Genomic DNA, 15,899 nt, shown 5'->3' on the forward strand with positions numbered 1-15,899 from the left:
GCCTTCAATGAACGGCATATTTCAAAACTTTGTCCACCTATAAGCCGCCCCGTGTTATAAGCCGCATCTAACTGCGCTAAAGGAATGTCAAAAAAACAGTCAGATAGGTCAGTCAAACTTTAATAATATATTAAAAACCAGCGTGATGTGGGCGCGCATGGAGTCGTATATCAACATGGACGGAGCTGCGTGAAAAAAGCCACCCGGCCTCTTCGCGTAAACTTACCTTAACCACTCGCTCATCTTTTCTTCATCCATCCATCCCTTCAAGTTAGCTTTTATGATGACGCCGGCTGGAAAGGTCTCTTTTGGCAAGGTCTTCCTTTTGAATATCACCATGGGTGGAAGTTTCTGGCCATTAGCATGGCAAGCTAGAACCACAGTGAAGGATGACTTCTCATTCCCTGTGGTGCGAATATTCACCGTACGTGCTCCCGTTGTATCCACAGTGCGGTTCACAGGAATATCAAAAGTCAGTGGAACCTCGTCCATGTTGATAATGTTCTCTGGCCGGATCTTTTTTTCAGCTATCTTGTTTTTACAATATGCACGGAAAGTAGCCAGCTTTTCTTGAAAGTCTTTAGGCAGTTGCTGTGAAATAGTAGTCCGTGTGCGGATGGAGAGATTGCGTCTTTTCATGAACTGGAAACCTGTCGCTTAGTAGGAGCCATTTTGTGGTCTTTACAGATGTAAACACACAAAGGAAATGAAACGTAATATCCGCGCTCTTCTTCTTCTACGCGGGCGGGTGGTTGCTTACAGTAGAAGAAGAAGCGCTTCCTGTTCTATGGGGGCGGGTGCTTACCTTGGCGGTTGCTTGCGTAGAAGAAGAAGCACTTCCTCTTCTACGGGGAAAAAAGATGGCGGCTGTTTACCGTAGTTGCGAGACCGAAACTTTATGAAAATGAATCTTAATATTAATCCATATATAAAGCGCACCGGGTTATAAGCCGCACTGTCAGCTTTTGAGTAAATTTGTGGTTTTTAGGTGCGGCTAATAGTGCGGAAAATACGGTACCATTAGGGCAGGGCAATATGGACGGAAAAGTATATCTCGATATATGTTTACTTAAACTCAATTTTCGATATATATCTCAATATATTTTCCGGTTCAAGTACACATATAAAGATGTTCATTTTCGAGCGAGATTCACTGAAATTGAAGTGAATGACAACTGTACTGTAAGCAGTCAGTGGCACTTTTATTAACCCAGTTAATCAAGATAGGTATTAAAAGCACAGAAAATAAACTGTTTAAGTAGCACATAATTACATTACACAAATAAAATAGAAAAATATTCTTTCTACGTAAAATAAGTAACATAGCTGTGCAAACAATACATTTTTGGCAGCATTTTTCTTGTGCGGAATATGCCCGGCTTGGCAACTCGGGAACAGTTTGGATTTGGGCTTACATGGTAAACAACTCAAATGAATGTTTTATCCAGACGCATAGATTTGTCCAAATGTGGCCAAATAGACGCATTGTGGGTTTCCTGGATGTCGTCTACATCGCTAAAAGAAAAATCTAAAGAAAAGAATCCCTCTGCCATCTTCCACTAGTTTTTTAATATATAAATCGCTCTTCTCTCCTACGACTCGTCGTCATTTGGGATGCCTGTTGTGATTTCCCTTCCTGGTTCGATGACCTGCCCTATCTAGCCTCTGATTGGCCTAATCTCAACCAATCGTGACTCTTCATAGTAAACAACCAACCAATCATGGATGTTCTTATATGTGCAAGCACGTCTTGGAAGGAGGAAGGGGAGGGGTTTAGTAGCGTGGAGTGGGGAGCGGGGGACAACAAGGAACACAACAAATAAGCGACGTTTGGTCATTTTAACGTGGAATAAATTATATCGATATTACGATATTTTCCTAATTCATATCTTGTTTAAAAATATATTCATATATCTTACAAACTCGATATATCGCCCCGCCCTAACTACTACTAATAGTGCGTTCCAATTACCGCAGAATTGGAAGTCGGAGCTGGGAATGATGTCACAGCATAGTTGTGAACTTTCCAGTTACGAGGTCTGAAACCAAGATGGCCACATCCAAAGGCTTAGCCTTGTCTGAATATATACAACTGATTGGAATATATGCACGCTTTCTGCTACCTTTTAAACGCGGTGGATAAAGAGGGGAGACAGACGCTGTTGCTAGTGATGTAGAATGTATATACCACATGTAATAAATGTAGTATGTAGTACAATATGGCTGATTTAGTGTGACAAAAACTAACCAGAAGTGCTAATAATGAATATTATATGATATTTAGAGCAGTCATCTTTGAAGCCACCTATAGTATAATTTATAGTATAGTGGTGATTCATTTGAATTTAAAAACAGCAGTCCGGTCGCTACTCAGACTGCGCAATCAAACGTGAGACGCGCTGAGTGACCACTCTGAATATCCAGCCAGCGGTGAATTCACGCATGCTGCGTAGAGGCCAGGGTGTCTATTTTTAAGATGCTTTGCCAAATTTAATGCACTACAAATTATGGAATGAGAAGACTTGAAGGATGTTGGTTCTGTTTAATTTTGTAGAAAAAAAACATTACTGACATGACACAAAACTATAGTAATTTCAAATGGCTACTTTCTGGCTTTAACAAACACTAAACAAAATCAAAGACAATAAATTGTGGCAGTTAGTATCCATCCATTTTCTACCCTTTGTCCCTTTCGGAGTCGCTGGAGCCTATCCAAAAGAGTTTATTTTTTAGAACAAGCAAAAATATTGAATCACCAAATCACCCTGTAATTTTTCATTTTCAAAGCTATTACCTGCATCAGATTAAAAATGTGTTCACTCATTTTTAATTGCAGTTAAAAAATGTGTATTCACATCTTGAAAAACTGTTGTACCAGGTTGATTGACAGGCCTCGAATTTTTACTTTTTAAGGTGAAGGCAAGTGTTGCCTTAAAGGAGGGCTAATATTTTAGGGCACAAGGGCAAACATTAATTTTTCTTTCGAGGCATGGCCTCCAAAAGCATGCATGTGAGATATATATATATATATATATATATATATCAAATGTCAATCAATTGAAATACACTATCGTATAGTGTATGACCTAACCTGTAGTAAAGTTGTGTATAAACGAATATATAAAACGCCATGCAATTTTCATTCTATTATAGTTTACATCAGCCACTTATGTTCAACGTTTACAAAAGAGTAAACAAATCCTTGTGTCGTTGACAACCACAAATCAAAATAAACATTCACGATGCAACACATAAACAGCATTGACAGGTTTGAGTTTCGAGGGCAAACGATCGACTAATTTAGCACTCCATTTAAATAATGAAATTAACCTACCTAAAGAAGCTGTGTAGCTTGCAATTTTTTTTCACAACAACCTGTAATTGTTCAGGTTTTCTTTTTTTTTATTCGTTCCTTACTCGCCATTTTGAGAGCTGCCTGACCTAAATTCACTGAACACCTGACGTCCTTCCAGACCCTGATGCAACTAATGTATCTCTCGAAAAATCTCGGAACAACTCGGCTGTTCTCGTTGTCTGTTAACCTTAGACACATGCTTCCAAAATGGCTGCGCCCAGGTTGTTTATACCAATTAACGTTAATTATGTGATGTCTTAACAGTTAAAAATAAGAAAAAAAGTATTGTCGGGGTGTTTTTATATATTTTTTCGACAAAACAATTACGTTACAATTGTCCATTATAGGGATGTCACGGTATGAACATTTCTTATTAGGGTTATTGTGACCAAAATTATCACGATTATCGCGGTCATTTTAAATGTGCTAAAAAAAATCCAAAACTACTTGTACAGAAATACTTTAACAAAGTTGTATTTTTTTTAAAACACAAACACATTCAAAATGTATGTTTGTTTTCAACTTTCTACCTTAAGTAGAAAGTTGAATGTGCATATGAAAGCAACACAAGCATTTTAAACAAAGTAATATGGCAGAAACAAAATAATACTATAGATAAAAATACATGTGAAAAAGTCGCAAGATGGCACCTTATGGACATAAGACATAACTGCACTTTTTGTCCATATAGATAAAAATGGTGTTCATATATGAGGTCAAGTCTTACACAAAGGACTGCACGATTATGGGCAAAATAATAATTAAGATTATTTTTATCAATGTTGAAATCTCGTTATTAATCATGATTAATCATTGTTTGGTAAAACAATGTTGGGGTGTGAACACGACGCCATCATGTAATTTGTAATATCTAATAAAAATGATCTAGATGCTGGATCTATATATAAAGACAAATATTTGTTTTTGTTCATTAACAGTATCAGCGTGTCAGATGTTTTATTACATGATGCCTTCATCTCTATTTTTACATTTTCATAGATGTATTTTTTAAGTTGTGTACATACTAATGTGTGTACATGTATATGCTGTATAAATCAATTGAGAGTTTGAGCAGAAATCGGTTGTATAGGAATTAATTACACACCATAAAACATTAACAAAATGCTATGTCACATGAATGGTTATTAAAGTAATTGCTTTATGGAATGGAAAAAAAACAATGTAAAAAAAAACATGGTGTTTACTTTTTGATATCAATAAAAAACACAAAGCAGTTTGTCTAATGAAGATCAAATAAACAAGCTTTGTTCTTCAACAACAACCATGTACTTCAGTACAACAGTTTAGGCAACAAAAATAAAGAGGAGTGATACCTCACACATCAAAGAAACAATCTTTGTGCCTCACCGACAACACAGCCAGCGTTCAATTTGATGAAATGACAAAAAAATGTTGGCTAGTATTGATGTTATTGGAACACTAACAAAGTTAGCAGTTAAATTAAAGGACAAGTGAGCATCCCAGTAAACAAACTACAGACTTTATAAACAAGTTGTGGCAACATTCTCGACACATCGCCTGCTGCATGGTAACTCAGTCCCAGCAGCTGACGGAAGGACACTAGCTGCATGTTCAAAATGAAACTGCAACATCAAATATTTTTCTCCTCCAACAGCATTGCGCTCTGGAGCCTATCTCAGCTGCACTCTGGTGAAAGGCAGGGTACATCCTTGACAAGTCGCCACCAAATTACAGGCCAACACAGCCAACCATTTCAATAAAATAAAAATGAAACGGTTACTGACTACCACAATTGATATTCTTGATTTCTTTTAATGTTTCTAAAAGCCAGGAAGTTTAATTTTACTGTAGTTTTGTGTCATGTGATCCCATAATGTTTGCTTGGAGTTATAGTATTGATCCTATAAATTGCAATTGAGTATATTGTGTCTGCATACGTTGTGGTATCAATACTTTTTTGAGTATTGATACTTTTGACAACCCTTGTGACTAAAGAGGTAAATTGAGTTTAGCCCCACTGTGGTGGCTCTCCGATCCTCAGCTCTCTGATAAAATGTGTGATGTAGTGAATGTATCACGTGGTAGCGGATAGGGACATTTTCGAATACAGAAATGATTCATTAACACCATAAAACAAATTAAACTTGATAATGCTGTAATCACATAAGAGAAAGATGAAAAACAATTGCATGAGAGAAATGCAGCAATTTCACATTAAAACTGAATTTTACTGTGCTATCAGCAGACTTGTGCCTGAGGGATGTCTGTCATAAAAGACATGATCAGAATACCCAGTAGTAAATTGTCTGACTTTAGGGAATTGCACTTTTTGGGGGAATTTTGCTTATAATTCACAATCCTTATATAATCCAAGATCACATGTTTGTCTTTTTGTTATGCATCTGAAATAATAAATACATGTGATTAAAAGTCTGCTTACAATGGAGCCTATGGGGGTTGCTGTATTCTGCCGATAAAAGCCCATACAAACATTTAAACAACTCCAATCAGGTTGTTTATACATGCTGTAAGTATATATGTAATGTAGTAAAAGGGAAGTTTTATATTTAATCTTTATGTATTTTGCTCATTTTAAGCATACATGGCGCAGTAATTTCAAAATCGCATCACATTTACCTTTTTTACATCACTGATTATGATTCACTGTAGACTTCATGAGAGCCAACAACCATATTAAAACATCACTTACTAAGCAGTGTCTGCTGTCATTAGGATGCCAGTTGATAGAATCTTGTTATAGTCCCATTTAGATGACGAATGACTCGCGAACAAAAGGGGAGGGGGGTAAGCCGCTTTCCGCGTCGTTCTCGTCCTTTCCGGGTCTAAATTGGCCATCAAGGAAGCGAGGAGGCAGCTTACATGATGTCAACATAGGCACTCAAGCTTGTGATCATGGTGCCGCTATAAATATTTTGTCTGCGTTAGAGCTTATAATAACAATATCACTTATACTTGATTAATATTCAAGTCACAAAACGTAAATGGAATGTTGTTGGCGGGTTTTGGATGGTTGTATATTGGGTTTTATGGGCAAAATAGAGGACCTCTCATTGGCTCTGTTGTAAGCAGACTTTTATTTACGTTTATTTACGAGTGGAAATGCATTTTTTTTTTTTTTTTTGAAATACATCCGTTGTTATGTCTTATAATGATTGTGAACGATTGGCAAAATCCCCCCCAAAAATTGCAGTTCCTTTTTTAAGAGGCTCATTGAGAAGGTACATCTTTCTTTGTGTATGAGAACACATAGTCTCATTGTAAAGCTAACATTGGCTTCATAAGTATGTTGCTCTGTGATGTTGTATAATGTTACAGCCAAATTCTTAACTTTGACGTAAAGAAAAATCTACTGTTTTTGTTGGGTAAACTTGCAGCATCTCCCTCATGAAATTGTTTTTATGGGTGACTGCGGTATTTTTGAATTAGCAGAATTTCCACGTTGCATTTGTTGTATCACCAAAAATGATTCCCGGGCGCGGCACCGCTGCTGCACACTGCTCCCCTCACCTCCCAGGGGGTGAACAAGGGATGGTTCAAATGCAGAGGACAAATTTCGCCACACATAGTGTGTGTGTGACAATCATTGGTACTTTAACTTAACTTAACTTGTATGGTGTCAATTTCTGTGTTTGGAGGACTTATACATTGCTGCTGCAGCTTTTCCTTGTCGGCCACCAATTTATCCATGCTCTTTTATAGGGCTTGGTGTAACCATGCAGTAAATTGCATGGTTGCAGACCTGCCAGCAATTATTCACTCTTTTTATGCGTTTTGACTCTTGTATACGCTTGGTACACTTCGCTGCTCTCCTGGTACACATTATACCTGTTTCGAGCTTAGTCTCTGAAACTTGGATTTTACTTGTGTCGAGGCAACGTACGTTACATCGACTCGCTACCTACTGCCCCTGCATATCCCGCTGTAGTGAAATACAAATTTGAAAGGCCATTTTTTTATGCAGTTAGTCCCCCTTTCACATTGCAATACCTGAAAATAGCTGCATCAGAGCAGTAACAATTTATTATTGCGTGCCTTTTACACAAAACCCAACCAAGTGGGATATTGTTGCGAGTTGACAGTGTACTTTCATGCACAGTTGGATGTGTGATGACATCATGGTTAGTGACGTAAATAATACTTTCCGGGCAGCAATCAAAATTGCAGTAGAGAAGAAGTTATCTGTGCTGTAAAGTTCAAATTTGAATGACAATAAAAAGGAAGTCTAAGTAACTATTAGGCCTGGGCTGATAACAAATTTTGCTTAACGATATTTTGACCTACAAATTATCGTAGATAATTATTTATTATGATTATTGCCATTATTTTTTTGAGCGCAAAATAACTACTGATGTAATTATACATGATAATAATAAAAGCATATCTTTTCAAATGCAATAAACATGTATTTTTTGTATATTTTAACATTGTAGTGGCAATGAAACTTTTCAATCTTCAAGTTGAATAAAACAAAGAAATTATAACAACAAAATATACTTTGTCTGTTGGACAAATTTTGCACTTGAATACAAATCACAACCAAAAGCAATACAGTATGTTAAGGAGGTGTTGGAGGTCTCAAATATACACAACCAAAACTATAAATAAAATGGCTAAAGTATTGACAAAGTTGTATTTCAATATGGAACATGCAGGTAGAGGTCGAGTTGTACATTACTTAACTGACAAACATGTTGGGACATTTTTAAATCAAAAGTGCAGAGTAACAATATAAACACTACAGTATAAGCAGATGTATTAACAGGTCATATGCAAAAAAAACGTACGCCTGGCAGATAATGATTCTGAGTGAGAAACACTGACACGACAACATGATAAATGTCTGTCAAGCGTTTGCAGCACTTTGAAAAGTGTTAGTATTAAACAGTATTAAATGGCAGCATTTCTGTAAGCGGGACACTATATTGTGTTGTTTTGTTAACACTCACCTGGCTTGTTCACCGAACGTCTCCGTGAGTGTGAACTGTCAGGTGGTTGTGTTTGCACTTCAAACACAACCACCTGACAGTTCACACTCACGGAGACGTGCAGGTTTGTGTATTCTCGCTCAGTCATAAAACTGGCTCCTCGGTGTTAATAGACTCATTTTCTTCCAAAGGTTTAAGTTGAAATATTACCACACTGGTGCAGTGGCATTTGACGTTGTCATCATTTTGCCAAAGTTAGCTGCTACCTGCTAACTAGTTGCACTCTGTAATGCTAGCCTGACCACACAAAGAGTCAAATACACTTAATTAAGTAAAGAGAGTACACTCATCTTCTTTTCTTTTTGTTATGACACAAACGCGCACATCTTCTGAAAGCAACGAAAAGCGTAAATGCCTTTGAAGCATGCACATGGCGATTTATCGACGCTGGCAAACTTAGCGACTTAATTTTCATTTGTCGTCGGTTAATTGACTTATTGAATATCGGCCCAGGCTTAGTAACTACTCGTGACTACAGGCAGCATCCTGACAGTATAAAAGACACTTCAATATGGATGTATCTCCCCCTCCACCTTGAGACACTGCGTCGATCAGCTGGCTCCTGTCTTCACTGACATTTTTAACACCTCTCTGGAGCTATGCCGCGTGCCATCCTGCTTCAAGACCTCCACCAATGTCCCTGTCCCCAAGAAAGCACGGATCACAGGACTTAATGACTACTGGCCGGTGGCGCTGACGTCTGGTGTCATAAAGTCCTTTGAGCGCTTGGTCCTGCCCCACCTCAAGAACATCACCACCCACTGCAGTTCGCCTACAGAGCCAACAGGTCTGTGGATGATGCAGTGAACCTGGCCCTCGATTTTATCCTGGAGCATCTGGACTCCCCAGGAACCTATGCCAGGACCCTATTTGTGAACTTCAGCTCTGCCTTCAACACCATCCTCCCTGGACTGCTACGAGACAAGCTCTATCAGCTCAGCATGCCCGACTCCCTCTGCAGTTGGATCAATGACTTCCTGACGGACAGAAGACAGCACGTTGGTTGGGGAAGATTGTCTCGGACAGTCGAACCACAAACACTGATACTCCTCAGGGCTGTGGACTTTCCCCCTGGCTCTTCTCCCTGTATACAAACTGCTGCACCTCCAGTCACCAGTCGGTATAGCTGCTCAAGTTTGCGAACGACACTACCCTCACCGGGCTTATCTCGGATGGCGACGAGTCCGCCTACAGGAGAGAGGTGGACCGGCTGGCGTCCTGGTGCAGCCTCAACAACCTGGAGCTGAACGCCCAGAAAACAGTGGAGATGATCTTGGACTTCAGGAAAGTCAAAGCCCCACCATCTCCTTCACCCTGATTGACTCTCCCACCCTCGTTTCCATTGTGGACTCCATCCGTTTCTTGGGCACCACCATCACCCAGGACCTCAAGTGGGAGCCGACCATCAGCTCCCTCATCAAGAAGGCCCAGCAGAGGATGTACTTCCTGCGGCAGCTGAAGAAACTGAAGGTGACGACCGAGATGCTGGTGCAGTTCTACTCAGCCATCATCGAGTCCATCCTCACCTCCTCCATCACCGTGTGGTTCCCCGGCGCCACAGTCCTGTACAAGCATCAACTGCAGCGCATCGTACGTGCTGCTGAGAAGGTTATTGGCCGCAAACTCCCACCCCTCCAGGACCTGTTCTCCTCCAGGACCAGGAGGCGTGTGGGTCAGATCACAGCTGACTCTTCTCACCCTGGACACAAACTATTCTCCCCTCATCCCTCAGGCAGGAGACTACGGTCCATCCAGACCCACACCTCCCGCCACCTGAATAGTTTTTTCCCCTCGTCCATCAGGCACATGAACAATAACAAGATCTGATAGCTCAGTTACAGCTCATGTTATTCTATTCTGTGTTATATGTGTTTTATGTTGCACAATTGCGCCAAGTAAAATTTCTAGTTTGTGAACCCGTTCTCAAACATTAGCAATAAAAACTCTTCTGATTCTGACATATGCTATCCAAACAGGGCATACATTCATGCAGATGCTTAAGTGAAAGCATTATTTGATTTACTACTAAAATATACTTGCAAAGGCAAACCGTATCTTTATTTTTATTTATTTATTTTTTCATTTTTGGTACAGTACAAGTGTGAGCGCACCCTTAATAGGCATTTCCTGCCGTTTTACCCAATGCACATTCTCAGTTGATGAGAATTTGTAGACCTGTATCCATGACATGACATTGCTGATGCATGACGGTCATGAGGTGTGGTGTGCATCGAGGAGTTCAGTCCAAACCTAGCTACCATATTGTCACTAATGCGTGTATATGTCTCTCTTCTGCCCAATGCACATTCTCACTTGATGAGAATCTGTACACCTGTATCCATGACATGCCATTGCTGATGCATGACGGTCATAAGGTGTGGTGTGCATCAACGAGGAGTTCAGTCCACAGCAGCTATCATGGTGTCACTAATGCCTGTATGTGTCTCTTTCTTCATGTGGACTTATTCCCTCCTCTGACAGGCAAAGCAGCAACTGCAGCCCACTGCTGACATAGGTAAGTCTCCAATATATATGGTACCGCTTCCTGTGCTGAGAGTATTGAAGCTTGAGACCTTGATGTTCATGCTTCTTTTCATGGAGTGGTGGCTCGTCTACCACTCTGATATGCTCTCAGAAATCAGGCCTTTTGAGTGCCATTCAATGCTCTTGTTCAAGAGAGACCAGTACTTTTGTTGCAGAAATTAATTTAAAACATTGTAACTTTTTTACCAGTATGTGGAAGACCTGTCAACCTGTATGCATTTTGCATAGCAGGTATGAATAGTCTTAGCATGTGGCAGCAGCGTGTAACCTGCTGAAACAAAGGCAGTAAAAAAAATCAGCCCGTTGGCTAAGATGAGTCTTTCATGAAGGTTAATGTGGGGGGAAAAAGTGGAATGGGTTTAATTTTAAGCCTGCCGCACTTTAATATTAAGCGAATTATACCATTACCTTTAAAGGCCTACTGAAATGAATTTTTTTTATCTAAACGGGGATAGCAGATCCATTCTATGTGTCATACTTGATCATTTCGCGATATTGCCATATTTTTGCTGAAAGGATTTAGTATAGAACTACGACGATAAAGTTCGCAACTTTTGGTCGGTGATATAAAAAAAAAGCCTTGCCTGTACCGGAAGTAGCGTGACGTCACAAGTTGAAAGTCTCCTCACATTTCCCCATTGTTTACACCAGCAGCGAGAGCGATTGGGACCGAGAAAGCGACGATTACCCCATTAATTTGACCCAGGATGAAAGATTTGTGGATGAGGAACGTGAGAGCGAAGTATTAGAGTGCAGTGCAGGACACATCTTTTTTCGCTCTGATCGTAACTTAGGTACAAGGGCTCATTGGATTCCACACTCTCTCCTTTTTCTATTGTGGATCACGGATTTGTATTTTAAACCACCTCGGATACTATATCCTCTTGAAAATGAGAGTCGAGAATGCGAAATGGACATTCACAGTGACTTTTATCTCCGCGACAATACATCGGTGAAGCACTTTAGCTAGGGAGCTAACGTGATAGCATCGGGCTTAACTGCAGATAGAAACAAAAGAAATAAACCCCTGACTGGAAGGAGAGACAGAAAAGCAACAATACTATTAAACCATGGACCTGTAACTACACGGTTAATGCTTTCCAGCCTAGCGAAGCTTACAATGCTGTTGCTAACGATGCCATTGAATCTAACTTAGCTACGGACCTTGACAGAGCTATGATAAAAACATTATCTCTCCACCTATGCCGACCCTCATTTGCTCATCAACACCGAAGCCCACCTGCGTTCCAGCGATTGACGGAGCGACGAAGGACTTCACCCAATCATCGATGCGGTCGGCGGCTAGCGTCGGATAGCGCGTCTGCTATCCAAGTCAAAGTCCTCCTGGTTGTGTTGCTGTAGCCAGACGCTAATACACCGATCGCATCTTCAGCTTTCTTCTTTGCAGTCTCCATTGTTCATTAAACAAATTGCAAAAGATTCACCAACACAGATGTCCAGAATACTGTGGAATTTTGCGATGAAAACTGAGCTTTTTGTATTGGATACAATGGCGTCCCAATACTTCCGTTTCAACCATCGGCGTCACGCGCATACGTCATCATACCTAGACGTTTTCAACCGGAAGTTTCGCAGGAAATTTAAAATTGCACTTTATAAGTTAACCCGGCCGTATTGGCATGTGTTGCAATGTTAAGATTTCATCATTGATGTATAAACTATCAGACTGCGTGGTCGGTAGTAGTGGGTTTCAGTAGGCCTTTAAAGTGTTTATGGACATTCTCATTCATCCAGGTCATTGTATTCTCAGGTCATTCAATCGATCGCAAATGGACTGTTTAGTTTGTCTTAGATGTTTCACCTCTCCAAGTAGGCTTCATCAGTTCATGCTCATAGATTTCAATTGGTCAGATGTAGTCGAGAGGCTAGTGCCAAAACCCCAACTATTTATCCGCAAAGGAGGGTGTGCCCGGGAAAGAATAGTGCCGCCCTATAGGACTCGAAAAAAACTTGTGATTTTGCAATGCATTGTCTGTTCACGGCAGTCATTTTTGTTGGCCAAAGATTTTGTTGACAGTAATGTGTGAGGGAGCAACAAACTGGGTTAAAATATATCGTACAAAATAAAAAAAATCAAGGGATTGTACCGAGACAAATTGTACTCTATTCCAAAGGCTTGCTACCTAAAAAAAACAACAACATAAAATTGGTGGAATTGATACATATGGACAAGATATTTAAGTAAGCTTCCCCCATTGTCGAAGCCAAACTTGTCTGTATCTTGTCAACACAGTCAGTTTTTACACCAAAGTCTTTGTCCTCCATTCAAGTTGGTATTAATCTATGGCTTTCATGCCTCATTTCATAAGCAGGTTTCCCTGAAAAAAAATCAAGCCCATTATTACTTTTAAATACTTTGATCAGTGGGCTACTTCTCCAAAAATAATACTCAAAAATGTTTTTGCTTACCCATGACTAAAAGTAAACTGACATGTTTTATTCCAAAATTATATACATTGCTTGTAGCCCACAACTAGCTTGGACAATGCTAACAGCCTACTAAATGCTAAATGTGTAACAGAATAAAACATGCTTTGATTCAAACCTGGCAGTCTGAAAATGCCTTGAACATACCAACATGCACTAGGTGATGGCGTTAACAGTGATGTTTGATTGTCTCACGGCTGCTATCCTGACTTTTCGCAGTGTCTATTAGGTCAGCCCGATTGTAGCTGAGATAGGCTCCAGCGCCCCCCGCGACCCCAAAGGGAATAAGCGGTAGAAAATGGATGGATGGATGGATGGATTTATTAGGTCATTAACCTGAATTCTTTGGCTTTGCTTTCACGCTGGAAATGAGAAAAAGCCCACCAAATCTTTTTGTGGCAGTTAATAATGCCGCACGTTTGCGCCATGTTTTTAACTTGTTTAAGAAAAGAACAAAACTTTAGCATGGAGTCTTAACATTCAGCCGTGTAAAAAAAAAAGCTATTCGGAGTCCCGCAAGACCCACAATGCATTGCGTTTACTTTGTCACACTTTCAAACTCTATGGTAGTGAAAAAAAGCAACTGTTGAGATGCAAAAGAGCAGCTCTTTTGTCAATGCCATATATAGTCGTTAAAATGGAATTTTCCCTCGTTAGCATTGATGTGTGGCAAAACGATCACTTTGAAACAACCACTACCAGCCCAAAATAAGTCGTTGGAATCTACTGTGTTAGCATTTCATTCAGTTGTAAGAAATGGCACAAAAGGAAATTTTCTAATGCAAAGTTTCTAACTCCTGGTATTTGTTGGAGGCTAAATTGTAGTCTTTTTTTGAATGGTTGAACACACATTACCAATCTTATAACAAACGGCACAATTCCAACAGGTTTTACCTCCCGTGCAAACACTTTTGTCTCGCGAGTCCGCGCTTACCCGGACACACAACAACACTTGCTTATTCTCCGCCTATCACCTTTCAGGCACGGACTGGACATGGGGAAATACTGACATCAAATCTAAGCCACTCGAATATAAAACATTACCATTAGCTGGTCATTACAGCATAAATTGATATATATGGCTTATTATTTTCGCAATATTGACAAGTGATGTACCGAAAACTCGAACACCAAAAAAGTACTTTGATTACCGAAAACCGCGATGACAAAACCGAACGTAAACAAAACACACGTTTTTGTCTGGAGCGTTGTCAGCTAGTCTGCGAAGTGGACATAATGTTGTTTTATCCCAGATAAACCTGCGGATATCTATCTACAAAATTAGCAAATATTAAGAGGACAGTGGCGGCGGCTTTTAAAGAGAAAGTCCAACTGGAGCAACAGCACCAAGCAAGTGTGACGTCATGCTTGTTGCAGCTTGCCTCTTTTGTCAGGGACATGGAGGGACAGAAGTAGTCTCTCAACACGATTACATTTTATAATAACAGCAGAAAAAGTTGCTAGATTTGTTGCTAGTTGTTTTTAATAAAAAGCACATTGTACAATAAGCAGCAACAATTGAAAATATGGCAAAACGATACAAAATATGTTAATACGAATAACAGATTTGTTTTCAAATAGTTTTATAAATGATTTCGCCTTTTTAAAGAAACGAATATCATCATAGCAAATTTTGCAAATTACTGTTTGGCGTCATGGTGACCACGTCCATACCTATGCCCCAACCGCCACATGTATCTTGGCAGTCTAGGGGAAACCCTGTAAGGTTTTTTTTAGTTTTGATTTATGTGAGTTACAAAGGCATTTTAAAGCGGCACTCTAAAAGGTGGTCTCTTGGCATGTAGCTGCCACAGGCGTTTTTTGCAATTAGGGGCCAATACATCCTTGTGTCTTGCATGGATGCAGAGAAGCCCTGTATGCATTTTTGATGCCGGGATCGGAGGCCACTTATACATTAGTCAAGCTAATGGCTGTTAAATGATGAGTATTATTTTTTTCCTTGAATGATTATGATATAGGATAGGATAGATTTGAATCATTCCACAATGGAAAAATTATGTGGTTGCAGTGCAGTGGCAACCAGCTGTCACTTCGGCGGCACCATTTCACACAGCTACAAAGTAAAACACAATGAAAAAACAAATAATGAGCAATAAATAATACATATTGCGCATATACAATTGCACCTACGTTGACATACAATACATACAGTGCTCCACGCCATTGTCTGCTTGGGCCGCACGGCCAGAGACAGGAACAGGCCCAACAAAGCTACCAAGAAACGACTTCGTCCTCGGCTGAGCTCCATTGACGTCGTGCTGATAATGCAACATTAATTGCGCTACATATCATGCAGTGACATCTCTACTGAGCTGTGCGTTGACACAATAGGCCCTTTTCCACCAAAAGTAAACTTTTGGTTCCTGGAACCTCAAGTTCCTGAAACTATAGTTTCCTGCAGAAGTGTGTGGTTTGTGTTTTCACTGCATTTCACAGTTCAGGGTAGTTTATACAAATCAGGCTGATGAAGTAAAAGGGAGTGGTTTACTATATTTCTACACTGATGCCATGTAAATAAACAATATTAGTTCATGGTTCTTTTA

At 39.8% G+C, this 15,899-nt stretch overlaps 1 protein-coding gene across 4 annotated transcripts in view; it reads left to right on the top strand.

Moving 5' to 3' along the window:
• The window catches only part of LOC133601882 (uncharacterized), a 47,907-nt gene that overhangs the window by 1,828 nt on the left and 30,180 nt on the right, over positions 1-15,899 (top strand). For 2 of the 4 annotated variants that reach the window (XM_061955018.2, XM_061955026.1), the window contains exon 3: positions 10,825-10,858. The exons of the other annotated variants lie outside the window; for them this stretch is intronic. In XM_061955018.2, the coding sequence (XP_061811002.1) occupies positions 10,825-10,858 (34 nt within the window). The remainder of the gene's footprint in view (positions 1-10,824; positions 10,859-15,899) is intronic. 4 annotated transcript variants of the gene reach the window in all.

Source organism: Nerophis lumbriciformis, linkage group LG04, assembly GCF_033978685.3.
Source record: "Nerophis lumbriciformis linkage group LG04, RoL_Nlum_v2.1, whole genome shotgun sequence".
NCBI classification, from domain to species: Eukaryota; Metazoa; Chordata; class Actinopteri; order Syngnathiformes; family Syngnathidae; genus Nerophis; species Nerophis lumbriciformis.